Source organism: Babylonia areolata, chromosome 11, assembly GCF_041734735.1.
Source record: "Babylonia areolata isolate BAREFJ2019XMU chromosome 11, ASM4173473v1, whole genome shotgun sequence".
Taxonomy (NCBI): Eukaryota; Metazoa; Mollusca; class Gastropoda; order Neogastropoda; family Buccinidae; genus Babylonia; species Babylonia areolata.
This window is the reverse complement of record NC_134886.1, coordinates 16,801,265-16,828,337: the sequence shown is the minus strand read 5'-3', so window position 1 is coordinate 16,828,337 and position 27,073 is coordinate 16,801,265. Positions and strand designations below refer to the sequence as shown.

At 46.5% G+C, this 27,073-nt stretch overlaps 1 protein-coding gene across 2 annotated transcripts in view; it reads left to right on the top strand.

Annotated features, from left to right (window-relative positions):
• Positions 1 to 26,861, top strand: part of LOC143287582 (phosphoinositide 3-kinase regulatory subunit 4-like) — a 57,650-nt gene extending 30,789 nt beyond the window's left edge. The window contains exons 20-36 of one of the 2 annotated variants that reach the window (XR_013055979.1): positions 2,143 to 2,280; positions 3,106 to 3,273; positions 3,793 to 3,849; positions 5,659 to 5,702; positions 6,342 to 6,488; positions 7,230 to 7,278; positions 8,112 to 8,367; positions 10,334 to 10,529; positions 12,729 to 12,859; positions 14,577 to 14,661; positions 15,186 to 15,277; positions 16,224 to 16,328; positions 18,165 to 18,296; positions 18,782 to 18,939; positions 19,933 to 20,102; positions 21,297 to 25,511; positions 25,574 to 26,861. Coding sequence is in view for 1 of the 2 variants with exons in the window: in XM_076595691.1 (XP_076451806.1) it covers positions 2,143 to 2,280; positions 3,106 to 3,273; positions 3,793 to 3,849; positions 5,659 to 5,702; positions 6,342 to 6,488; positions 7,230 to 7,278; positions 8,112 to 8,367; positions 10,334 to 10,529; positions 12,729 to 12,859; positions 14,577 to 14,661; positions 15,186 to 15,277; positions 16,224 to 16,328; positions 18,165 to 18,296; positions 18,782 to 18,939; positions 19,933 to 20,102; positions 21,297 to 21,513 (2,145 nt within the window). In the remaining variant the exon portion in view is untranslated. Of the gene's footprint in view, positions 1 to 2,142; positions 2,281 to 3,105; positions 3,274 to 3,792; positions 3,850 to 5,658; positions 5,703 to 6,341; positions 6,489 to 7,229; positions 7,279 to 8,111; positions 8,368 to 10,333; positions 10,530 to 12,728; positions 12,860 to 14,576; positions 14,662 to 15,185; positions 15,278 to 16,223; positions 16,329 to 18,164; positions 18,297 to 18,781; positions 18,940 to 19,932; positions 20,103 to 21,296 lie in introns of both variants that reach the window. The other variant, XM_076595691.1, reaches the window with a different exon arrangement.
• Positions 26,862 to 27,073: the final 212 nt, after the last annotated feature.

Sequence of the window (27,073 nt, the reverse complement as noted above, 5' to 3'; positions counted from 1 at the left end):
CACACCTTGCACAATTTTCACTGTTCCATTACACACTGTGCACAATGTTGACACACCCTGCACAATGTTCACTGTTTCATTACACACCATGTACAATATTGACACACCGTGCACAATGTTCACTGTTCCATTACACACCATGCACAATATTGACACACCGTGCACAATGTTCACTGTTCCATTACACACTGTGCACAATATTGACACACCCTGCACAATGTTCACTGTTCCACTACACACCATGCACAGTATTGGCACGTCTTGCACAATGTTCACTGTTCCATTACACACCATGCACAATATTGACACACCCTGCACAATGTTCACTGTTCCATTACACACTGTGCACAATATTGACACACCCTGCACAATGTTCACTGTTCCATTACACACCGTGCACAATATTGACACACCCTGCACAATGTTACAGCTCTGTCAGCTCAGCTGTAAGCGTATGTCAGTATGTGCAGAGATGCCAGCTGTTAAAATTTCGGCATATTTTGTCACGCTCCTTCGCAGTTTATTTCGAGGTTACGCCAACGTCAAAATTGTTCAGATGAGTTCAATTTCTACTGCATAGCATGGTCACTTGCTTGCATGTTGTAACATTACCCAGACGCTCTAGACATATCAATCACGAGGCCAGGGCAGTCACTGCTAACCTTTGTTTCACGAGATGATGCTCAGCTAATTGCGTGCGTGTTTACGTTGAAACAGCAGTCAGTGGACCAATCAGATTAATCGTAGCAGTTACACCATGTTGCAAGTTGGCGCGAGTGTTTGTATGCCTTGAAGATAAAATGTTTGTTTGTTGATGTGGCTCGGAGTCCGAGTTTTCCTACAAGATTCAGAATGTTCCTACCAAATTTCCTGATTGTTCCTACAAACACTTGACAGGGGTTGGTCCTACAAACACTTGTTCCTACAAACACTTGACAGGGGTTGGTCCTACAAACACTTGTTGTTCCTACAAACACTTGACAGGGGTTGGTCCTACAAACACTTGTTGTTCCTACAAACACTTGACAGGGGTTGGTCCTACAAACACTTGTTGTTCCTACAAACATTTGACAGGGGTTGGTCCTACAAACACTTGTTGTTCCTACAAACACTTGACAGGGGTTGGTCCTACAAACACTTGTTGTTCCTACAAACACTTGACAGGGGTTGGTCCTACAAACACTTGTTGTTCCTACAAACACTTGACAGGGGTTGGTCCTACAAACACTTGTTGTTCCTACAAACACTTGACAGGGGTTGGTCCTACAAACACTTGTTGTTCCTACAAACACTTGACAGGGGTTGGTCCTACAAACACTTGTTTTTCCAACAAACACTTGACAAGGGTTGGTCCTACAATCACTTGACAGGGGTTGGTCCTACAAGGGTTGGTCCTACAATCACTTGACAGGGGTTGATCCTACAAGGGTTGGTCCTACAATCGCTTGACAGGGGTTGATCCTACAAGGGTTGGTCCTACAATCACTTGACAGGGGTTGATCCTACAAGGGTTGGTCCTACAATCACTTGTTGGTCCTACAAACAGTTGACATGGGCTGGTCCCACAAACACTTGACAGGGATTGGTCCTACAGACACTTGGTGTTGGTCCTTCAAACACTTGACAGGGGTTGGTCCTACAGACACTTGGTGTTGGTCCTACAATCACTTGACAGGGGTTGGTCCTACAATCACTTGACAGGGGTTGGTCCTACAAACACTTGTTGTTCCTACAAACAGTTGACAGGGGTTGGTCCTACAGACACTTGGTGTTGGTCCTACAATCACTTGACAGGGGTTGATCCTACAAGGATTGGTCCTACAATCACTTGTTGGTCCTACAAACAGTTGACATGGGCTGGTCCCACAAACACTTGACAGGGATTGGTCCTACAGACACTTGGTGTTGGTCCTTCAAACACTTGACAGGGATTGGTCCTACAGACACTTGGTGTTGGTCCTTCAAACACTTGACAGGGGTTGGTCCTACAGACACTTGGTGTTGGTCCTTCAAACACTTGACAAGGGCTGACCCTACAGACACTTGGTGTTGGTCCTACGAACGCTTGACGTGGATTGGTCCCACAATACAAACAGTTGACAGGGGTTGGCATCTGTGGTTTGTGTTTTGGGTGTGGTGCAGAACAAGTGGATCCGTCAGGGCAGTGCGGGGTTCATCTCGTCAGTGGCCAGTGTGATGGACGTGGCTGACCTGCATGTGAAGCTGCTGCCCCAGGTCAAACCCTTCCTCTCCCAGCCCATCATTCAGCTCAAGAACCAGGTCGGTGCTAACCTCCCCTTTGTTGATAGATGGTGGTGATGACGGTGGTGAGGATGATGTTGGTGATGTTAATGACTGTTGGTGGTGATGTTAATGGCTGATGATGTTGGTGGTGATGGTGCTGATGATGATAGTGATGATGATAACGATGACATTGATTTCAATAAAGATAGTGAGGTTTACGACAGTGACGGTGCTGATGACGATGACCATGATGACGGAGAAGGTGACAGAGATGATGATGATGACAAACTCGATGATGATGTGTGTGAACGGATAGTCTTGCTGACAGAGATGATGATGATGACGTTGACGATGATGACGTATATGAACAGATAGTCCTGCTGACAGAGATGATGATGATGATGATGTCAACGTGTGTGAACAGATAGTCCTGCTGACAGAGCTGACGATGATGATGACATGTGAACAGATAGTCCTGCTGACAGAGCTGACGATGATGATGACATGTGAACAGATAGTCCTGCTGACAGAGCTGACGATGATGATGATGACATGTGAACAGATAGTCCTGCTGACAGAGCTGATGATGATGATGATGACATGTGAACAGATAGTCCTGCTGACAGAGCTGACGATGATGATGACATGTGAACAGATAGTCCTGCTGACAGAGCTGATGACGATAACGACAATGATGACGATATGTATGAACAGATAGTCCTGCTGACAGAGATGATGACGATAATGACATGTGAACAGATAGCTCCTGACAGAGATGACGATGATGATGACATGTGAACAGATAGTCCTGCTGACAGAGATGATGACGATAACGACGATGATGACGATATGTGTGAACAGATAGTCCTGCTGAGCGCCCTGGGAGAGCCGCTGCCCCGCCCTCTGTATGACTGGATCCTGCGCTCACAGCAGGTGGAGCAGGTGTACGAGATGCTGCGCTTGCGAGACATGGCTCGCACCAACAAGTACCGCTCGCTCTACACTGATGACCAGGACTCCATGAGTCAGGTACACTGCCAGACGCTGGCTTGGGTTGAGGTGTGACAACGGTGTTGTGACATTTCAGTCGTGCAGTTTCAGTTTCTCAAGGATGTGTCACTGCGTTTGGATTTTGTGTCACTGTGTTCTGACAAATCCATGTATACGCTACACCACATCTACTAAGCAGATGTCTGACCAGCAGCGTAAACCAACGTGCTTAGGCATTGAGAAAAAGAAAAAAGGATACAGGATCAAATAATTTGAAAAGTCATCAAATTAATGAATAAATAAATTGGAATAACTAATAGATAAAGAAATAAAAATGAAAAAAAAAAGTATGCAAATAGATAAAGATACAAAATGAAATGCAAAAAAAAAAAAAGTCAGTAAATTAACTGGCAAATAAATGTAAATTAACACACAGACATGCTTGCACACACACACACACACACACACACACACCACACCCCACACCACACCACACACTCTCTCTCTGTGTGTGCCTGAAGTTTTGGGCAGTGAAGAAGAGCGGTGCCTTGTTTTCAGCTCCTGCGCAAACTGCAGCACCTGGGGATGACAGAGAACCATGAAGTGAAGGTGTTGGTAAGTGAGGGGAGGGGGGCGGGGAAGAGGGATGTTTGTTGTCTGTTTCGTTCTGTGTTGCAGTAAGGGGGAAGGGGGAATAAGGGGGAAGGGGCTGGGTGAAACATGGATGTTTGTTGTCTGTTTCGTTCTGTGTTGCAGTAAGGGGGAAGGGGGGGGGGGGGGGGAAGGGGGAGTAGAGGGGGGGGGGAGAGGGATGTTTGTTGTCTGTTCCGTTCTGTGTTGCAGTAAGGGGGGAAGGGTGAGTAAGGGGGGAGGGTGAGTAAGGGGGAAGGGGCTGGGTGAAACATGGATGTTTGTTGTCTGTTCCGTTCTGTGTTACAGTAAGGGGGAAGGGTGAGTAAGGGGGAAGGGTGAGTAAGGGGGGAGGGGCTGGGTGAAACATAGATGTTTGTTGTCTGTTCTGTGTTACAGTAAGGGGAAGGGTTCTGTTCAGTGTTACAGTAAGGGGGAAGGGTGAGTAAGGGGGGAGGGGCTGGGTGAAACATGGATGTTTGTTGTCTGTTCCGTTCAGTGTTACAGTAAGGGGGAAGGGTGAGTAAGGGGGAAGGGGCTGGGTGAAACATAGATGTTTGTTGTCTGTTCTGTGTTACAGTAAGGGGAAGGGTGAGTAAGGGGGAAGGGTGAGTAAGGGGGGAGGGGCTGGGTGAAACATGGATGTTTGTCGCCTGTTCTGTTCTGTGTTACAGTAAGGGGGAAGGGTGAGTAAGTGGGAAGGGGCTGGGTGAAACACGGATGGGGTAATGGTAGGGGGATGGTCAGATGTTAGTAGGGGTGGGGGAAGAGGATGGGGGTGAAAAGGGGTGGGGGAAGGATGGGGCAAAAGGATGGGGGTGAAACATGAATGGGGTATTGGTAGGGGGATGATCAAAAGTTAGTAGGGTTGGGGGAAGGGTGGGTGAAAAGGATGGCGGTGAAAAGAGGGGTGGGGGAAAGGTCGGGGTGAAAAGGGGGTGGGGGTGAAAAGGGGGTGGGGGAAAGGTGGGGGTGAAAAGGGGGGTGGGGGAAGATGGGGGTGAAAAGGGGGTGGGGGAAAGGTGGGAGTGAAAAGGGGTGGGGGAAAGATGGGGGTGAAAAGGGGGTGGGGGAAGGATTGAGGGTGAAAAGGGGTGGGGGAAAGGTGGGGGTGAAAAGGGGGTTGGGGAAAGGTGGGGGTGAAAAGGGGGTGGGGGAAAGGTGGGGGTGAAAAGGGGGTGGGGGAAGATGGGGGTGAAAAGGGGGTGGGGGAAAGGTGGGGGTGAAAAGGGGGTGGGGGAAGATGGGGGTGAAAAGGGGTGGGGGAAAGATGGGGGTGAAAAGGGGGTGGGGGAAAGGTGGGGGTGAAAAGGGGGTGGGGGAAGATGGGGGTGAAAAGGTGGTGGGGGAAGATGGGGGTGAAAAGAGGGGTGGGGGAAAGATGGGGGTGAAAAGAGGGGTGGGGGAAAGATGGGGGTGAAAAAAGGGGTGGGGGGAAGATGGGGGTGAAAAGGGGGTGGGGGAAGGTGGGGGTGAAAAGGGGGTGGGGGAAAGGTGGGGGGGGAAGGGGTGGGGGAAAGATGGGGGTGAAAAGGGGGTGGGGGAAAGGTGGGGGTGAAAAGGGGTGGGGGAAAGGTAAAGGAGAAAGATAGGGGTCAGAAGGGGGTGGAGGAGAAGGGGGTGGAGGAGAAGGGGGTGGGGGAATGGTTTGGGGAAAAGGGAAAGTGGAAGGGGGTGGGGCAGAGTAGTGGTTGAAAGGAGGGAGGGAGGGAGGGTGTGAATGTTTAAAAAAAAAAAAAAAAAAAAAAAAGTGGAGTATGGTTGACAGTGTGGTGTGTGTGTGTGTCTGTGCAGGCAATGAAGGACTTCATCCTGAAGGTGCACAGAGCTCGCGCTGGGTAAGTGTCTTTTGTGAGCGATCTGACCACGTGACGCTGATATCACTTTACAGCCATCATAGAATGGCACAAGTTACGTGGGCTACGAACATTCAGATCACCTGACACTGGTATCACCTCCCAACCATAATAAAATTTGGATGTGATGAAGCGTGTTCGTTTGTCTCCTCCCTCCCTCCCTCTACACTCCTCCCCTTGTGCACACCCCACCCATCCCCTGCATTGACGTTTTCATGTGGTGTGTGCTTGTGAGTGGGTGTGTGCACACGCACGTGTGTGTGAGTGTGTGTGTGTGTGTGTAAGGCATATTTTTGTGCTTTTTTTTATGTGATTATTCATATCTGCAATTTGTAGCATTGTGTTGGTGTACACAGATTTTGTTTTTCGCTTCTATGTCCTCATGCGCTTTGGTACAATGCATTATTGTATATGTATTGTTTTTATGTGAGGTGCTTAGAGCCCATTATATGTAAAATATATTGTTATTATCACTGTTAAAATGACACAAGCAACATGAGTCATGAATATTCAGATCACCTGACATCTGATATCACCTTACAACCATCATAAAATGACACAAGCTACATGATTTATGAATAATTAGATCACCTGACAGACACTGACATCACCTGTCCCCAGGTCGGCAGAGACAGGGAATGGTGACGGCGAGGACCAGCAGAAGTCAGGTGTCATCAACATCCGTAACCTTGGTTACGTCATCACCCGTCGCCATGCCGACCTCCACAAAACCAAAGATGCCGTCACAGAGGCCAATGCTGTGACGAAGTGAGTCAGCGCTCTGTGTCTTTTGTTTATGATAAAGATGATGATAATAATGGTAATGATAATAGTAATTATCATCATCATCATCATCATCATAAATTTTAGTCATCATGTGGAGTGATGGCCTAATGGTAATGCATCCGCCTAGGAAGCGAGAGAATCTGAGCGCGCTGGTTTAAATCACGGCTCAGCCGCTGATATTTTCTCCCCCTCCACTAGACCTTGAGTGGTGATCTGGACGCTAGTTATTTGGATGAGGCGATAAAGCGAGGTCCTGTGTGCAGCATGCACTTAGCGCACGTAAAAGAACCGACGGCAACAAAAGGGTTGTTCCTGGCAAAATTCTGGAGAAAAATCCACTTTGATTGGAAAAACAAACAAAACTGCATGCAGGAAAAAAAAAAAAAAAAAAAAAAAAGGTGGCGCTGTAGTGTAGTGACGTGCTCTCCCTGGGGAGAGCAGCCTGAATTTCACACAGAGAAATCTGTTGTGATGAAATAAAAATACAAATACAAATAACATTGATATTAATACTACTACTACTTCTACCACAGCTGTGGCTTTACTCCACTACTGCTACTACTACTTGTGTTGGGGGGGGGGGGGGGGGGGGGGTTACTAAATTTTTTTAGCAGGTACAATATATGAGGCATGAATGATGAATTTGGTACATGAGTACAAAAAATACTATTTGAAAACAGTGTAGCACCTTTCACAACCCACACATGCGTGTGTCGTTTTCAGAACACAAAAGAAAAAGCAACAGAAAGCAGAGACCCCAGCTACGACTATGGTAAGTGGCTTGTGTTTTTTTGTCCTGTGTTGTATTGTGCTGTACTGTACTGTACTGTACTGTACTGTACTGTACTGTACTGTACTGTATTGAACTGTGCTGTTTATACTGAACTGTATTGTACTGTACTGTACTGTACTGAACTGTGCTGTTTATACTGAACTGTATTGTAATGTATTGTGTGTGTATTGTATTGTATTGTACTTTACCGTACTGAACTGTACTGTTTATACTGAACTGTACTGTACTGTACTGAACTGTATTGTATTGTGTAGTGTGTGTATTGTATTGTAGTTTTTGACAACATATTTCTCTGTGTAAAACTGCTGTCCCCATGGAGAATGCGTCACCACATTGCAATGCAAACTATGTTTTTTTCTTCTTTTTTTTTTCTGTCTGCATTTTAGTTTTATACATGCCTATGGTAGGTTCTTAAGGTCTGATCATTTCATTGGGTCTGTAGGCAACTGACAGCTTTCTCTCTTTTTTTTATTATTTTTTACATTTTTAAAAAAATAGCCAGATGTGATGTGGTGTAGCATATATATAATCAGGATCAGTCTGCAACCTTTGACATCTCTGTGAAACTGAAAATGGAAAACTCTCAAAGGATTAAGTGGGTCATGTGCCATTGAAGAGCATCATAATAATCTTTAGTTGGTTTTTTTTTTTATCTTCCTCTGGACCCTTTATTAAAAAAAAAAAAAAAAAAAAAAAAAAAAAAAAAAAATGAAGTTGGAACTTGATCTTAAACATGATGGTATATTTGCGAAAATTATTTTTTTTACAACCCAGAATCCCAGAAACTAATCTCAATGAACATGATGCAACAGAACGCAGAATGGAGGAAGATGTTTGGAGCGGACGACTCGGACCAGTCTTCGCTGGACTCTCCGGTCAAAGGTCGGCAGACGGCGCTGGCGGAGAAGGCAGGGGACAGCGCTGACGGGAAGAAGAGTGGGCCCTCCCCCACCCCCCTACAGCCCCACACGCCGTCTGTTGGGGGAGGTAACTCCTCCGCCCCCTCCTCTCACCAGCCGCTGACGATGGAGCCAGTGCCCTCTTTGGCCGTCAAGCCGACAAAAGCTGGTAGGGGGAAAACAGTGTGGTGGTTCATTCCTTTGTTGACGGGCGCAGTAGCCGAATGGTTAAAGTGTTGGACTTTCAGTCTGAGGGTCCTGGGTTCAAATCTTGGTGACGGTGCCTGGTGGGTAAAGGGTGGAGATTTTTCCAATCTCCCAGGTCAGCATATGTGCAGACCTGCTAGTGCCTGAGCCCCCTTTGTGTGTATACACAAGCAGAAGATCAAATACGCACGTTAAAGGTCCTGTAATCCATGTCAGCGTTCGGTGGGTTATGGAAACAAGAACACACTTAGCATGCACACCCCGAAAGCGGAGTATGGCTGCCTACATGGCGGGTTAAAAACAGTCATACACATAAAAGCCCACTCGTGTATATACGAGTGAACGTGGGAGTTGCAGCCCACGAACGCAGAAGAAGAAGAAGAAGAAGATTCCTTTGTTCTCTCTGTCAGTCCTGTGGACATTAAGCTGACTATGGCTGGTAGGGGGAAACATTGTGGTGGTTCATTCCTTTGTTCTCTCTGTCTGTCAGTCCTGTGGACATTAGGCTGACTAAAGCTGGTAGAGGGAAACATTGTGGTGGTTCATTCCTTTGTTCTCTCTGTCTGTCAGTCCTGTGGACATCAGGCTGACTAAAGCTGGTAGAGGGAAACATTGTGGTGGTTCATTCCTTTGTTCTCTCTGTCTGTCAGTCCTGTGGACATCAGGCTGACTAAAGCTGGTAGAGGGAAACAGTGTGGTGGTTCATTCCTTTGTTCTCTCTGTCTGTCAGTCCTGTGGACATTAGGCTGACTAAAGCTGGTAGAGGGAAACATTGTGGTGGTTCATTCCTTTGTTCTCTCTGTCTGTCAGTCCTGTGGACATCAGGCTGACTAAAGCTGGTAGAGGGAAACAGTGTGGTGGTTCATTCCTTTGTTCTCTCTTCTGTCAGCCATGTTCTTTGTGTATATGATAGAAAGAGTTCTTTCAGTCTGTCAATCTCTTTCTCATTGTCTGAATGTGTGAGAAAGAAGGTTCTGTCTATCTTTCAGTCTTTGAGAGGGGGACCTCTGAGAATGTATGATTTGTGAGAGGGGGTTCTATATCTTTGTCTTTCAGTACGTATGTGTGAGATAGCGTTCTGTCTGTCTGTCTTTTTGTTTGTACAGTATCAGTATCAGTAGCTCAACGTGGTGTCACTGCGTTCGGACAAGTCCATATACGCTACACCACATCTGCCAAGCAGATACCTGACCAGCAGCATAACCCAACGCGCTTAGTCAGGCCTTGAAAAAAAAAAAAAAGTGAGAGAGGGTTCTCTGAGAATGTATATGTTGTTAGAGGGGGTTCTGTAACTCTTTCAGTATGTTTGTGTGAGAAAGGGTTCCCTCTGTTTTATGTGTGTTGAAATGTGTTACAAACACAATGTGCATATAATTATGTACATGCGTGAGAAGATGGGTTTAACAGCTGAGCAACTATTTGACTTTAAATCTGAGGTCCTCAGTTTGAATCCCGGTCACGGCACTTGGTGTGTAAAGGGTGGAGATTTTTATGATCTTTCAGGTCAACAGATGTGCAGACATATGCTATTGCCTGAACCCCCTTCATGTGTATATATATACACATGCAGAAGATCAGATACGTACATTAAAGATCCCTCAGTCCATGTCAGTGTTTGTTTGGTTATGGAAACAAAAAAACATACCTGGCATGCATCCCTCCATACCCACACCCCTGGAAAATGGAGTATGACTGCCTGAATAATGTCAGGCACATAAAACCCCACTCGTGTATACGAGTGAACATGGGAATCACAGCCCACGAAGGAAGAAGAAGAAGAAGTGAAGAAAGGAATCTCTCTATCCTATGTTTCATCTTAAGTTTAACGTCTATTCACTATAAGTGTTTTTAGACGGAAAGGAGTACAGAAGTGGATAAAGGAAAGGGAATGCATGTGTTCCCATGTGTTGTGAAAACGTGTGTGGCAGTGACCAGTCGGTTCGCCCAGTGCAAGTGGGACCTGAGGAACTGCGTGCACCACCAGCGGAGTCGCTTCGAGGCGGAGGTGATGTCTCGGGACCTGGTGGAGGGCATCATGTGGGAGTCGCGCCTGCCCCCCGACAACTGGAGACCCAAGGGGGTGCTGGTGGCCCACCTGCAGGAGCACCGCGCTGCCGTCAACAGGTGGGGGGTGGGGGTGGGGTTAGGGTGTGGATGGGGGGCAGGGGGTGGGGGGGGAGGGTCGTCTGTGTGTGTGATGTTTGTTGTGTGGGTTGAAGGGAGTGTGTGTGTGTGTGTGTGGGTGGGTGGGTGGGTGGAAGGGAGTGTGTGTGTGTGTGTGTGTGTGTGTGTGTGTGACTTTTGTGTGGGTGGAAGGGAGTGTGTGTGTGTGTGTGTGTGTGTGTGACCTTTGCAGGGGTAGAAGGAAGTGTGTGTGTGTGTGTGTGTGTGACTTTTGTGTGAGTGGAAGGGTGTGTGTGTGTGTGACTTTTGTGTGGGTGGGAGGGAGTGTGTGTGTGTGACTTTTGTGTGGGTGGGAGGGAGTGTGACTTTTGTGTGGGTGGGAGGGAGTGTGTGTGTGTGACTTTTGTGTGGGTGGGAGGGAGTGTGACTTTTGTGTGGGTGGGAGTGTGACTTTTGTGTGGGTGGGAGGGAGTGTGACTTTTGTGTGGGTGGAAGGGAGTGTATGTGTGTTTGACTTTTGTGTGGGTGGAAGGGAGTGTGTGTGTGTGTGTGTGTGTGTGTGTGTGACTTTTGTGTGGGAGGGAGTGTGTGTGTGTGTGTGACTTTTGTGTAGGTGGAAAGGAGTGTGTGTGTGTGTGTGTGTGTGACTTTTGTGTGGGTGGAAAGGAGTGTGTGTGTGGGTGGGAGGGATGTGTGTGTGTGTGACTTTTGTGTGGGTGGAAAGGAGTGTGTGTGTGTGTGACTTTTGTGTGGGTGGAAGGGAGTGTGTGTGTGACTTTTGTGTGGGTGGAAGGGAGTGTGTGTGTGACTTTTGTGTGGGTGGAAGGGAGTGTGTGTGTGACTTTTGTGTGGGTGGAAGGGAGTGTGTGTGTGTGTGTGTGACTTTTGTGTGGGTGGAAGGGAGTGTGTGTGACTTTTGTGTGGGTGGGAGGGAGTGTCTGTGTGTGTGTGTGTGTGTGTGTGTGTGTGACTTTTGTCTGGGTGGAAGGGAGTGTGTGTGTGACTTTTGTGTGGGTGGGAGGGAGTGTGTGTTTGTGTGTGTGTGTGTGTGTTTGTATGTATGTGTGTAGAGGGGTGTTGTGTGCTGGTGGATGTGTGTTGGTGTAGGTTTGTGTATGGGTATGTGTGGGGGTTTCTGTTTGTGGGTGTATGTGAACGTGTTTGTGGGTGGTGGGTGGGTGAGGGGTGTTGAATGTATCTTTGTATGTGTGGATGTAGATGTGTGTGGTGTGTGTGTGTGTGTGTGTACATGAGAGTGTGGATGTTTGCGTGTCTGTGTGAGTTCCTGTGTGTGTTTCATCTGCTGTTCTTTGACCTTCTCAACACTGCATGTGCATACGAAGAGGAATGTCTTCTTCAAACTATTACAGTGTGTGGTTCGTCCGTCGGGATCGACGAGAACCGTCTAGTCATCCTGGGGGTGGGTGGGTTGGGCTCTGTGGGTGTGCAGATGACTGGTCAGGCCAATCCGCGCCCGGAAGGTTCTGACGCAGTGTGGACAGGGGATGGTGGCGGCTGTTTGGGACTTGCTGGCACTGCTTTTCCTGGCCTGTCTGCGTTGCTCTGCTGCAGCGATTCTGTTGGCCTCACAGGATTTGGTGCCTTTGTGGACAGCTGAACGCCACTTTGGTCTGTCCATTGCATTCAGCTCCCACGTGTCGTGGCTGATGTTGAAGGCCTTCAGAGAAGCTTTCAGAGTGTCTTTGAAGCGCTTCTTTTGGCCTCCATGCGAGCACTTGCCATGTTGGAGTTCGCCGTACAGCAGTTTCTTGGGGAGCCGGTGGTCTGGCATGCAAACTACATGGCCTGCCCAGCGCAGCTGGGCCTGCATCAAGATGGTGTAGATGCTGGGCAAGTTTGCACGAGTGGGCACCTCTGTGTCAGGGATCTTCTCTTGCCACTTTATGCCGAGAAGTTTTCTGAGGCTGGTGGTGTGGAAGTGGTTCAGTTTTTTGGTGTGGCGTTTAAAGACCGCCCATGATTCACATCCATAGAGCAGTGTGGTGAGAACTATGGCCTTGTATACTTTGAGCTTCGTCTCCAGGGTGATGCCTCTCCTGTTCCAAATGTTCTTATGGAGTCTGCCGAAGGCAGCGCTGGCTTTGGCGAGTCTGGCATTCAATGTATGTATTACAGTGTATTACAGTGTATGTATGTATGTATGACATAATGTGTGTATGTGTGTGCATTGTGTTGCAGACTGTGTGTCAGCCCTGACCACAAGTACTTTGCCAGCTGCTCCAACGACAGCACTGTTCGTCTGTGGGAAGTGAGTCGTCTGGAGGGAAAGACTGCTGCCAACAGGTCCCAGCTGGTCTTCAACAAGCAGAGTGAGGCCCTATCTCTCTTGTCTGTCTGACTGTTGGTCTATCTGTCTCTCTCCGTTTCTGTCTGTTTATCCATTGCTTGTCCGGTCTGTCTGTCTGTTGGTCTGTCTGTCTGTTGGTCTATCTGTCTCTCTCCGTTTCTGTCTGTTTATCCATTGCTTCTTCGATCTGTCTGTCTGTTGGTCTGTCTGGTCTGTCTGTCTGTTGATCTGTATTGTGTATGTCTGTCTTTCTATCTGTCTGTCTGTCTGTTGGTCTGTATTGTGTAGGTCTGTCTTTCTGTCTGTCTGTCTCTCCCTGTGTCTTTCTATATGTCCGTTGCTTGGGTCTGTCTATCTTCCTGTCTGTCTGTCTGTCTTTCTGTCTGTCTGTCTCTCCCTGTGTCTTTCTATATGTCCGTTGCTTGGGTCTGTCTATCTTCCTGTCTGTCTGTCTGTCTGTTGGTCTGTCTGTCTATAATCTGTCTGTCCATTGGTTGGTTGGTCTGTCTGTCTGTCTGTCTCTGTCTTTCTATCTGTTTGTCTGTTGTTGGAAGGTGGCAGAATGGTTAAGACGCTCAGCTGCCAATACAGAGAGTCCGTGAGGGTGTGGGTTCGAATCCCGCTCTCGCCCTTTCTCCTAAGTTTGACTGGAAAATCAAACTGAGCATCTAGTCTTTCGGATGAGACGATAAACCGAGGTCCCGTGTGCAGCACGCACTTGGCGCACTGAAAAAGAACCCATGGCAACGAGAGTGTTGTCCTCTGGCGAAATTACGTAAAATGAAATCCACTTTCATAGGTACACAAATATGTAAGCATGCACTCAAGGCCTGACTAAGCGCGTTGGGTTATGCTGCTGGTCAGACATCTGCTCAACAGATGTGGTGTAGCGTGTATGGATTTGTCCGAACGCAGTGACGCCTCCTTGAGAAAGTGAAACTGAAACTGAAACTGAAAACTGTCTGTTGTTTAGTTTGTCTGTCAGTCTTTCTGTCTCTGTCTGTCTGTCTGTTGGTTGGTCAGTTGGTCTGCATTTCCGTGTGTGTGTGTGTTGTGTGCATGCTCATGTGTGTGTGTGTGTGTGTGTGTGTGTGTGTGTGAACTTGAAAATAATTCATACAGTCATCACTTTTGGTGATTTTGTCGTCTTTTTTGTTGTTGTTGACGTTGGTTTCTTTTTTTGTTTTGTTTTTGTACCTTCTTGTTACTGTTTTTATCACTTATGACAAGTTGTTAGTTTCGTTATGTATGAATTTTTTGTTATTGTGTTTAATTTTTCTGTCTGATCGTACACAACAGTTGAGTGGCGTTTCTCCCACAGGTATCATCTTGAGTCACCGCCAGACATAATCACACCGTGGTTTGTGAGCAACAGCCACAGTGCAGGCAGTTGTTTTACGTGCAGTAAATTGACAGGAGAAGTGGGAGCAGAGGAATAGTGTAATGTGTGTGTTGCGTATGTGTATGTATGGGGGACTGATGATACCTAATCGCTTGCAGGATGAGTTAATTTCCAAATGGATGGATAAAGATATATTGATGTTCCTCCCACCACTATTTTCTTTTTATTTTTGCTTTGTTGTTTTTTTGTTTGGTCACTTAATGTTACTGGTTTTGAAAAAAAAAAAATTAAAAAAGAGTATATTTTTGACTTGTTATTGGTTTTGTTGTTTCATGAGTTGTGTTGATGATGAGTTGCGGCATTACCCAAGCGCTGTGAGTAGAGGGGCTTGTCACAGGTGGCGCCATCAAGTGTCTGACGTTCTGCGGGTCCTCCCACATGCTGGCTGCTGCCTCTGACCTGGGCTCTCTCAACGTGTACCAGTGAGTTCAGTGTGCGTGTGCGTGTTGGGGGGAGGGAGGGGGGGGTGGGTGTCTGTTTATTCACTGTCTGTTACTGGTTATGAAATATCCGGGCACAAAACTGTAGAAGTGTGTGTGTTGAGGTATTAACCCAAAGTTGTTGGGTTTTTTTGTATGTTGGGAGGTTTGGTGGTGGGGTGTTAGTTCCATCAAACAGCAAAGCCAAAACAAGATATAACGCACTTTATGCCCAGTGACCTAGCCCACAGATAACCAGTGTTTGTTATGCTCAGACTGGACAGTGAAGGGGTTAATGTATTGTGTGATGTCCACAGACTGGACAGTGGAGGGGTTAATGTGTCATGTGATGTCCACAGACTGGACAGTGGAGGGGTTAATGTGTCATGTGATGTCCACAGACTGGACAGTGGAGGGGTTAATGTGTCATGTGATGTCCACAGACTGGACAGTGGAGGGGTTAATGTGTCATGTGATGTCCACAGACTGGACAGTGGAGGGGTTAATGTGTCATGTGATGTCCACAGACTGGACAGTGGAGGAGGTGCAGTCAAGCACACGGTGGACTACGACAAAGAGAACAAAGGACCCATCATGGATCTGGCCTACTTTGACACTGGTGGGTTGCTTTTTGGCTGTTGGCCTGTTCTCGTCACATGGGGGAGTTGTTTCTGGTTTATAAATGGGTTTTAAGTGTTGCCATTTGGTGACAAGACCTTTTTCTGTTTATTTTACTATGTTTGGGTATTAAGACATACTTACCCTCTTTCCATGAAGGAGGTGTTTCATGGATTTTAGTGTTGCGATTTTCGTGACGAGACATTTTCCTCTTCATTTAACTTTATTTGGGTATTAAGACGTACTCAGATCTTGTCATAGGGGTTTATGAATGGATTTAAGTGTTGACGTTTTGGTGACAGACTCTTTCTCTTCATTTTATTTTATTTGGGTATTAAGATACACACATCTCTTGACATGTGGGAGGTGTATCTGGTTTAAGTATGCATATAAGTGTTGCCATTTTTGTGATGAGACTTTTTCCTCTTCATTTTACTGTATTTGGGTATTAAGACATAATCCCCTGTTGACATTGGGGAGGTATTTCTGGTTTACATGGATTTAAATGTTGCCATTTTGGTGACTTGACTTTTCCTGTTAATTTTACTCTATTTGGATATTAAGACACACTGACTTCTTGAGTGGAGGTGTTTCTGGTTTATGTATGGATTTATGTGTTGCCATTTCAGTGACAAGGCTTTTTCTCTTCATTTGACTTTATTTGGGTATTTAGACATACATATCTTGCCGTTAAGAGTGGTAACTTTTTCCATTCTCGATGTACACACAACTTCAAGTCAATGCTGCTTATGCTACCGATTAACTAGCACACAGGTAAATAACAGGTACATTGGAACAAACCTGGACACTTCCTCAAGAAAGGAAGCGCTGGACTTGTCCTTACACGAATCATTTGACATATGTCTGTGTGTGTTTGTGTAGTGATTGACATAACAAACAGACAAAAGGAAAAGTCTTGTGTGTGTGCATGTATGTGTGTTGATCAGGTGCCCAGTCTATGCTGACGTTCGCCACGGTGCACGGCTACATTGTAGGCTGGGACCTCCGCTGTCGACAGCCGGCATGGGTCCTCAATCACGACATTGGAAGGGGTCTGTGTCTGTGTGTGCGTGTTTAGGGGGTGTGGGGAGGGCGTGGGGGTGGGGGAGAGTGGGTTTGGGGGGGTGGGGAGGGGTTAGGGGGGAGGATAGGGGGTATGGTGAATAGGTGTGTCTGTGTGTGGGAGAGTTGTGAATGCCTGTGTCTGTGTGGGGGCCAGGGGGGTATGGTGTATGTGTGTGTCTTTGTGGGAGGAGTTGTGTATGCCTGTGTGTTTGTGTGTGTGTCTGTGACTGTGTGTGTTTGTGTGTGTGTGTGTGGGGGGTGTTTGTGTCTGTGTGTTTCTCTGCATGTGTATCTGTGTGCATGTGTGTGTGTCTGTGACTGTGTGTGTGTGTGTGTGTGTGTGTGTGTGTGTGTGTGTGTGTGTGCACCTGTCTTTCTGCCTGCCTTTCTTGCTGTCTGCTGTTGTTGTTGACATGTTATCAACATAGCTTACGTACATACATTATGATATAGACATAATAACGTAGGAAAGCAGAAGATTATGTACCAGTGGAGACCACTGACTAAGTATACTTTTTTTGTTGACATCTTGCAGTCATAATAATGTAGAAAGCAGTATAACAAGGGAGGCCACTGGCCATGCCTATTTCGGTTTTTGTCGTCTTGTTCGTTTAAGTATTTTGCATATGACAGTAATCAGAACATGTAATGTACATGGAACCCTGACTCCTGGGAGGAATCTGCAGTGGACCGTAACAAATGGCGTGCTGCTGTGCACAAAGGCGCCAAGTTGTGCGAGGCCAACAGGACTGCTGCAGCTGTTCAGAAGAGGCAGGCCAGAAAGTCACGGGCAAACAAGCTCCCTGACAATGATATGCCTGTCTTTGTCTGCCCCAACTGTCAGCGAACATTTCGTGCGCAGATTGGACTATTCAGCCATCTGCGCACTCACAGATAGACTCATGAGCATCCTTCCCCCCACCCCACCACCAGCCTCCCCCATCCCCCATCCCCCATCTGGATGACAACGATGGTCATCATCGATCTCGATGGACACACCACCACCAATCAGAACACTGTGACAGTGTTTGTAGCATATTGCATGTGACAGTAAAATCAGAACCTTGTGCCATTGTGTCACGGTAACCATGTTAAAATAGAACTAAGTGTTTATGTAATGTACATGGAAGTTACTGTGTGTACAAGAGAACATTTGTAGACATGTATGATCACAGATTTGGCTTCAGTCTTTGTAAAGTGAACAAAACATTTTGAAAATTGATCTGAGCCAGTTCTGGTGACGGGTGCAATAGCTGAATGGTTAAAGCGCTGGACTTTCAATCTGAGGGTCCTGGGTTCGAATCTCGGTGCACCTGGTGGGTAAAGGGTGGAGATTTTTCTGATCTCCCAGGTCAGCATATGTGCAGACCTGCTAGTGCCTGAACCCCCTTCGTGTGTATGTGCACGCAGAAGATCAAATACACACGTTAAAGATCCTGTAATCCATGTCAGCGTTCGGTGGGTTATGGAAACAAGAATATACCCAGCATGCACACCCCCGAAATCGGAAAACGGAGTATGGCTGCCTACATGGCGGGGTAAATAAATAAAAATGGTCATACACGTAAAATGTTACATGTCTGTCTGAGTGTGTATGCATGTGTGTCTGAAATCTGATTGAATGACACAGGAAACGAATGATGAGCGCCCAGTGGCAGCCGTCAGTCGGCTCTACCCAGGTAGGCAGCCTGTGGTGCAAATGTCCCCATGTATGTAAAGTGCTTAGAGCTTGGTCTCTGACCGAGGATAGGCGCTATATAAGTGTCCACATCAATCAGTCGATCAATCAGGTAAGTGAATGTTTTACCATCCCCCGTGTGCAGGCGTGATCACGGCACTGGCGGTGCACCAGACCCAGTCGTGGATGGCGGTGGGCACCAGTGTGGGGACGCACAACGTGTGGGACCTGCGCTTCATGCTGCCCATCGTCGCCCCCACCATCAAACACAGGGCCAGTATGTGGAATGACTGTGTGTGTGTGTGTGCGTGCGCGTGCGCGCATGTCACTCTCTGTCTGTTATATCATATTCCTACCATCAAACACAGGGCCAGTATGTGGAACCACGGTGTGTGTGTGTGTGATTGTCGTACCCCCACCATCAAACACAGGGCCAGTGTGTGTGTGTGTGTGTGATTGTCGTACCCGACCCCCCACCTTCAAACACAGGGCCAGTAGGTGAAACCACTCTGTCTGTGTCTCTGTCTGTATGTCTGTCTCTCTTAGTGGCTGTGTCTTGTGTATTTACACCTCCTCCGTGTGTCTCTGTTGTTGTTGTTATCACTGCTGCTGTGTCTTTGTTTCTGTCATTAGAGGTTTACGTTGTGTTCTCTTTGTTTCTCCATCTCTCTGAGTCTTGTCCTGCATTGTTATCGCCCTCATCATTATTGTTATTGTTGTTGTCGTCACTGTCATGATGATGATGATGGTGTGTGTCCACAGAGAGACGTGTGCGCCGCATCGTGATGCACCCCCAGAAGCAGTCGTGGTTTGCGTCGGCGGTGGAGTGGAACAACGAGGTGTCCATGTGGAACGTGGAGAGCATGATGCGACAGGAGATGCTCTGGGCCTCCCCCTTCCCCCCCTTCACTGAAATGGAGGTAACTGTTTGTTGGGATTTTTGTTCCCCCCCCCCGCCCTTTCACTGAAATGGAGGTAACTGTTGGGATTTTTGTTCCCCCCCCGCCCCCCCCCCCCCCCCTTCACTGAAATGGAGGTAACTGATGAGTTTTTTTGTTTGTTGTTTCCCCCTTCACTGAAATGGAGGTAACTGTTTGAGGGTTTTTTTGTTTTTGTTCCCCCTTCACTGAAATGGAGGTAACTGTTTGAGGGTTTTTTGTTTTTGTTCCCCCTTCACTGAAATGTCGGTAACTGTTTGAGGGTTTTTTGTTTTTGTTCCCCCTTCACTGAAATGTCGGTAACTATTTGAGGGTTTTTTGTTTTTGTTCCCCCTTCACTGAAATGTCGGTAACTATTTGAGGGTTTTTTGTTTTTGTTCCCCCTTCACTGAAATGGAGGTAACTGTTTGAGGGTTTTTTGTTTTTGTTCCCCCTTCACTGAAATGGAGGTAACTGTTTGAGGGTTTTTTGTTTTTGTTCCCCCTTCACTGAAATGGAGGTAACTGTTTGAGGGTTTTTTTTTGTTCCCCCCCCCCCCACCCCCCTTCACTGAAATGGAGGTAACTGTTTGAGGGTTTTTTTTGTCCCCCCACCCCCCTTCACTGAAATGGAGGTAACTGTTTGAGGGTGTTTTTTTCCCCCCCACCCCCCTTCACTGAAATGGAGGTAACTGTTTGTTGGTTTTTTTTGTCCCCCCCCACCCCCCTTCACTGAAATGGAGGTAACTGTTTGTTGGGTTTTTTTTGGTCTCCCCCCCCCCTTTCACTGAAAAGTAACTGTTCAATGGATCTTTTTGGCCCCCCCCCCCCGCCCCCCCTTTCACTGAAATGGAGGTAACTGTTTGATGGTGGGTTTTTTTGGGATTTTTTTGTTGTTTTTTTTAAATAGTTTCCCCCTTCACTGAAATGGAGGTGACCTTGGTGAATTGGTACCATGCAAACTAAACAGTGGAGGGGGGGTGGGTGTTTTTTTCAGAACTCGGGTCACTCGGTGCGAGGACTGTACCTGGCGTCGACAGACACGCACACCTTCGCCCTGACGGGGGGCACGGACAAGTGTATCCGGTACTGGGACCTCAAGTGTCCGGCCAAGTCCTTCATCATGAGTCACGGCTGTGACTACCCCTCCAGTGTCGTTTCCTACAGGTCTGTTTGGGTGGTGTGGGTGGGTTGGGGTAGGGGAAAAGGGGGCTGGGGGGGGGTGTACATGTATGTTTTAAAGCTAGTTTAACTACACATACTTCACTGTGACCCTAGTTTAACTACACATACTTCACTGTGACCCTAGTTTAACTACACATACTTAACTGTGACCCACTAGTGCAGACTCCGGCAGGGGTCTGATTCCTGTCCTGTGCAAACTACTATCCGCCTATACGGAGAAAAGGGGAAGGGGGGGGGGTGTACATGTATGTTTTAAAGCTAGTTTGTGTATATGTATGTGTGTGTTTGTGTGTTTTTATACTGTGTGCACATGTGTGTGTGTGACTGTGTGTGTATATATATGTGTGTGTTTGTGTGTTTTTGTACTGTGTGCACATGTGTGTGTGTGTGTGTGACTGTGTGTGTATGTGTGTCTAAGATAGGGAGGGGAAAAGACAGAGAGAGAGAGAGAGAGACTGCATGTGTGTATGGGTGTTTAAAGCATTTATTATTTCCACCCAGTCCACATAAAAGTTTAGACCATGCGACTAGCACTTAGACTTGAACCTCTCAGCCTGTTCAGAGATGCCAGGCATGCATGATTCCTTCATGGCACAGTAGACAGACGAGACCGACCAACAGATGAAACTCGCCTTGAAACAATTTCACAAACACCAAATAAACACACACACACACACACACACACACGCACACACACACACACACTCACAGACACACACACACACACACACAGACTCACAGACACACACACACACAGAGATTCACAGACTCACAGACACACACACACACGCACAAACACACACACATACAGAACTCCTGACCTTTCCTTACTCCTGACAGCATGGAGATGAGTTGAACAGCCTGAGCAGTCTTTCACCCTAGGATCCTGCTCCTGCTCCTGCTGCTCCTGTTCCTCCTCCTCCTGCTCCTGCACCTGCTCCTCCTGCTTCTGCTTCGTCTCCTCCTCCTGCTCCTCCTCCTCTTGCTCCTGCTCCTCCTCCTGCTCCTGCTCCTCCTCCTTCTTATCATCATCATCATCTCTACTGACACATGCCCTCTTGCTCCTGCTCCTCCTCTTGCTCCTGCTCCTCCTCCTGCTCCTGCTCCTCCTCCTCCTCCTCCTCCTCCTCCTTCTTATCATCATCATCATCTCTACTGACACATGCCCCCCCATAGGTCCCAGCTGATTGACGGCTGCGAGGTGACGCAGGAGATGAAGACCAACCAGGTGCTGTCGCAGCGAGACAGGGAGGACACGCCCTCCCGCATGAGTTTCCACGACGCCCCGCCCACAGGCCACATGGACGCCATCAGCGACATCACGCTGTGCCAGGCCTCCCAGTGCCTGGTGGTGTCGGCCAGCTACAACGGTCACATCAAGGTCTGGAAGTGAAGGTTTGGGGGGAGTTCTGCGCTCACGGCACGATGGTGATGATGGTATAAATGTGGTGTGGAAGTAGGGATTGGGGATTCTGCAGTCACATCTTGATGATGATAGAAGAAGCATGGCGCGGATGGGCGATGATGCTGTTTTAAGCACGACAATGGTGTAAGTTGGAATGGGGGATTCCGTTTCTGCAGTCACATCTTGACGATGATAGAAATGTGGCATGGGTTTAGGGATAGGGGATACTGCTGTCACAGCACAGCAACGATTTTAGAGATGTGGCGAGTATGTCGGGATGGGGGATTCTGCTGTTACAGCATGACTGATGGTAGAAACGTGTTGTGGATTTAGGGATGAGGGATTCTACTGTTACAGCATGACTGATGGTAGAAACGTGTTGTGGATTTAGGGATGAGGGATTCTACTGTTACAGCATGACTGATGGTAGAAACGTGTTGTGGATTTAGGGATGAGGTTTTCTACTGTTACAGCATGACTGATGGTAGAAACGTGTTGTGGATTTAGGGATGAGGGATTCTACTGTTACAGCATGACTGATGGTAGAAATGTAGTGTGGAAGTAGTGATGGGGGATTCTGCTGTCACAACATGATGACCATAGAAATGTTGTGTGGAAGTAGTGATGGGGGATTCTGCTGTCACAACATGATGACCATAGAAATGTTGTGTGGAAGTAGTGATGGGGGATTCTGCTGTCACAACATGATGACCATAGAAATGTGGTGTGGATGTAGGGATGGGAATTCTGTTCTCACAGCACGGCAGTGGTAAGAAACACAGTGTTGATGCCGGACCTTGTTTTTGACTGCTGTCAGTGCGAAAATGGTGGCGCCATGGATTCTTCCTCGTGTCACTTGGGGGGGAGTTGTGCCGCTGTTTGTTCCAGGGTTGGGAAGGGGAGGGGTCCGGGGGGCGGGGGAGGGGGTGAGGGGTGTGGAAGTAGGATTGGGGCTTTAATCCTGACTGTGAGGTGACGATAGAAATGTGACACATGTGTAGGGGCTTGCTTTGTGGTCGCTGTCAGTATGACGATAGCACCGCCACAAATGTGGGAGTTGTACCGCTGTTTCATTTAGGGTTAGGGGGTGTGTGTGGAAGTGGGAATGGAGCTTTCATCCTGACAGCAAGGTGACGTTAGAAATGTGACACAGGTGTGCTGTAGGGGCGTGCTTTGTGATTGCTGTCAGTGTGATGATGGCACATCCACGAATGTGGGAGTTGTACCGCTGTTTCTTATTTGACAAAAAAGGGTGTAGATTTAACATTATGATTTCTCCACTTCAGAGAGCACTTTATTGCTGTCTTGTTCTCAGTGTTCTGCTCCTCATTTCACACATTCCCCCCCCCCCCATCCCCACCCTCTCCCCCCATCTTTCCATCCACTGCAGAGGTGGGTCATTAGGTCAGTGGATTTGAGAGTGAAGACTGAGACATTGTACATGGTTTTTCCTTGGACCACAATGGTTTTCAGGCATTCTGAACAAGAAAAGAAATGATGGTTGGGGAGATATGGCATGTTTGTGTGTGCTGTGTTTGTGAGCTGTCTGTTTGTGAGTATTGTGTGAGCTGTATGTGAGCTGTTAGAGTGTTTGTGAGCATTGTTTGAGCTTCTGAACAGTCAGTCATGATGACTTATGATGGTGTGAAGTTTCTGGGAGCACAGATTATGACGTGGGTGTTTTTTCGTGCTTGCAATGAGTCCGAGTCTGACAGAGCATTGGTAGATGGGTTTTGACAGGATCCAGTTTGTGTGTGTGTTTGAGATGTTGAGGAAAGTGTTGGGAGGAGGAGGCAGTGGTACCATATTTGACACCTGGCATCAGGCGTCATTCCTGTTGATATTTTGTGTCATGTTTCTACGTAGAAGGGTTCGCATGGAATCGTGGAAGAAGTATGGAAAAGCATTTGAAAAAAAAAGGAAAAAGAAAAAAAGAGAGAACCGTTTCCAGGGCTGGAAAAGTCTTGCAAAAAAAAAAAAAAAAATGTATTGCCCTTTAGGTTCTGAATAAGTTTGAATTTTGATAAAAACCCTTGACCAGCACCATTCAACAAAAAGCTTAATGCATAAAAAAAGAAGAAAAGTTGGACAAACAAAAAGTGATGGAAACTGGGATAACTGCCAATCTCTTTCATCAGCGTTACAGCAGACACAATTTCTGATATAAGTTTGGCTTTGTTTTTTGGTTTGGAAAATTTGTTCAGTCTGGTCTGCAAAAAGTATGGAATTTTGTCGATGGTATGTGTCAGTGTTGGCAGTCGAGTTTTTCAGTGAGGCGTTGATCTTTGTACATATCCAGTTTATCTGTGATCCACAGTCTTGGTATTATAGTTTTTGGTTTCTGGAATACTTGTTGAGGTTAAAGATTATATGGTGAATAGTGTATGCTTCTCTTGTAGAAGAAATTGGTGGTTGTGTTTGTGTGTGTGTGTGTGTGTGATAGCGTGCGTTATTTTCTTCAGGCGATTTACTAAGCACAAAATGGAAGGGAGTGGTGAATTTTCCTCTTTAACCTACTGTCGAGTGACATTGTGTTTCAGTGGGGCACTTTTTTTTCCAGTTTATATATATATATATTTTTTTTTTAAATTTTATTCTGCATGTACTGAGCAGTGGTGTGAAAAGCGTGTGTCATGTATTTTGGTTAGGCACCCAGCGAAAATCCGACCCCCAACAGAGAAAGGAAAGACCGGATCGACTTAGAGGTAGAGAAAAACGAACGAATCGAGGGGGCCGAGTCGAATCGAGTACACAGAATGTAAGAATACAATACAGACAAACCGCATGCAGCAAAGTAAGGCCAAGGCCAAATGAATACGCTTAATAGCCAAAAAAAGCATAAGACGAGACAGAGCGTAAACCTGACAAGATGGCGTGGAGAGCCTTGGCCAAAGGGATGATTCAGCGCTTATAGCTTTTAGAGGTGTTTGATTGGCTAAGAGCGGACCGGGCAAGACTGCTCGTCTTTTCACTGTTAGCCGCGCGAAATTTGGCCAAGCAGAGCAAACCGATAGGCCTAGTTTGCATCAGTTTGACATGGTAAGTATATGTATCACCAGACATGGAGTATAATACAAACTCCTCCTTTTGGTGTGACGGTGAGGGGAGAGACCCAAAGCTGTGTGGAAAAAGAGAGAAAAAAACAGAAAAAAGAAAACAATCATAGTATTTGATGAAGAGAGACTGACAGAGAAAATGCACTGTCACAAGAAGAAAAAAAAAATTGTCTGCCCAGATGAATGTGTCTGTATGTCTGTTCCTCTTCTGGTAGCTGGTTAGTTTGTTTGGTTTTTGCTGTTTTGTTTTATTTTGGATTATGTGTTATTTCATTGAGCAGTTTGTGCTTGTTATCCATTCTTTGATGATTGTATATAATATACAAGTGCAAAAGATGTATGTGGATAAATCTTGCAACTTCCCACATGGATTTTGTGCAATATATGATTTTCCATGTCAACACGGTGGGGAGGTCTGCAAGATATATACATGTGACCATCGATTATGTTTCCAAATTTGTTTCACGGGAAGTCTTCTTTTCCGTCAGCTCTGTGACGAGTCATTAGGGGGCTTCACAGAACTGTTGGTTCACCAAGATTCCTCCAGGTCTGTTGGTTGTGTGTCAAAGCCTGGGGCTCTGCATACAGTATAGCAAAGCATGTAGTAAAGTAGTATTTTGGATAAGTATGTGAAAGAATGTCCGATGGTTGGGTGTGTGTGTGTGTGCACGTGTTGTGCAGGGACAGCATTTCATGTTTTATTTCCTGACAGGTGACTAAGTTCAGGTGTTCAGACACTGTCAGTCTGTGCCCTGTGAGACAGGTTCCAGACAGGTAACTAAGTTCAGGTGTTGAGGTTCCAGACAGGCAACTACGTTGAGGTGTTCACTGTCAGTCTGTGCCCTTTTGGACATGTAACTAAGATCAGGTGTTCAGACACTGTCAATCTGTGCTCTGTGAACCAGGTTCCAGACAGGTAACTACGTTCAGGTGTTCAGACACTGTCAATCTGTGCTCTGTGAACCAGGTTCCAGACAGGTAACTACGTTCAGGTGTTCAGACACTGTCAGTCTGTGCCCTGTTGGACGCAGGTATGTGCTGTTGCTTCTTGAATAGATATTTTTTCTTCAGAGATCACTGGTTGGACGTGTTCACCTGCTCCTTTCGCTTCAGTTGAATGTCTTCAAGGTGTTTCCTTTTTATGGGTTTATTTTGGTATGTGTACTTACCTGTTTATTTTTCTTATTTTGGTTTTGCCTGATATTTTTATTCACACCCAACGGTGGGGCCTCTTAGCCTGATGTGCATGTTGGGTTTATGGGAAGATCTGACATCTCCTTTTAGATTTTTTTTTTTTTTTTTAATGCAGATTTGGTGTATTGTGTGTGTATCAGACCACACACTGAAGCTTCTTTGAAACTGGAACTTTTTTGAAGTGTGTTGTCATTGTGAAGGATTTAGGCGACAATGCCTTCTTGAAACTGTTTTTAACATGTTGTCATTGTGAACGCTTAGCTGACAATTTTGGATCCAAATCCAGATACAGCCTGTGCCACTGGCTGGGTGTTTAAGCAGTAGGATTAGAAATGGCAGGAAAATTACGTCTTGTTTCATTTTGAAAATGTTTCAGTGAAATACTTTGATTAGTTTTAATGGTGTTATGAAATTGATGGGAAAAAAAAAGTCACTGTTCATGGGATGTAGAGGAATCCAACAGTAGTATTTTTATTAGTGTCTGATTCAGTGTCATTATTAGCGGAACGCATCATTTCTTTGGATGAATGTAACTTAGTTATTTCTGTAGTAACACACTTTGTTTGATAATGTATTTCCTTAAGTTATTACAGTGGTAATGCACTATATTTAATCATACTTTCTTTTGTTGTTTTCAGTATTAATGCACTATTTTTGTGTGTTCTGCATCACTGTGTCTGTATCTACTTGCAAATAAGTGTATTCTTTTGTATTTTTTGGTGTGTGTGTGTGTGTGTGTGCATATTTGTAAAATGTTCTTTTCTTTTAGTCTGCATGTATGCCACATAAAAATGTACAGAGGTAAGAAGCCGTTTTTCTGAAGGTGTGTGTTATATAACACTGTCATTGATGACGCAGATTGTTTTCCATGTTGTGACATGAGCAAGTTGCTTGCTGCTTTGCTGTTGACCTTGCATTTACAACTGGAGAGTTGTGTGAATTGGGGGGGGGGTGGGGGGGGGTTATTTGCACGACGACTGACACTAATGACAGTGACTTTCTGATCAGCCCCTTCTTGGCCATTTTCGGGTTGGTCACCTTGTGGACTGGTTTTCATGTAATGTAACTGGTTTTAAAACCCTGGAGAGGGGTAGAGGGGTGAGGTTAAGAAGAAATGGGTTGGGGGTGGGGGCGTTTCAAAATGCTGGACAGGGGTGGGGAGAGAAAGTGGGTTGGGGTGTTTTAAAGCTTGAGAGGGGAGGGGGTAAAAATGACAGGTGTATTGGGGGGGGGGGGGGGGGGAGGGTGCATACAAAAATTATTATAGGTAGAGGGTTAAAAAAAAAAGAAAGAAAAAG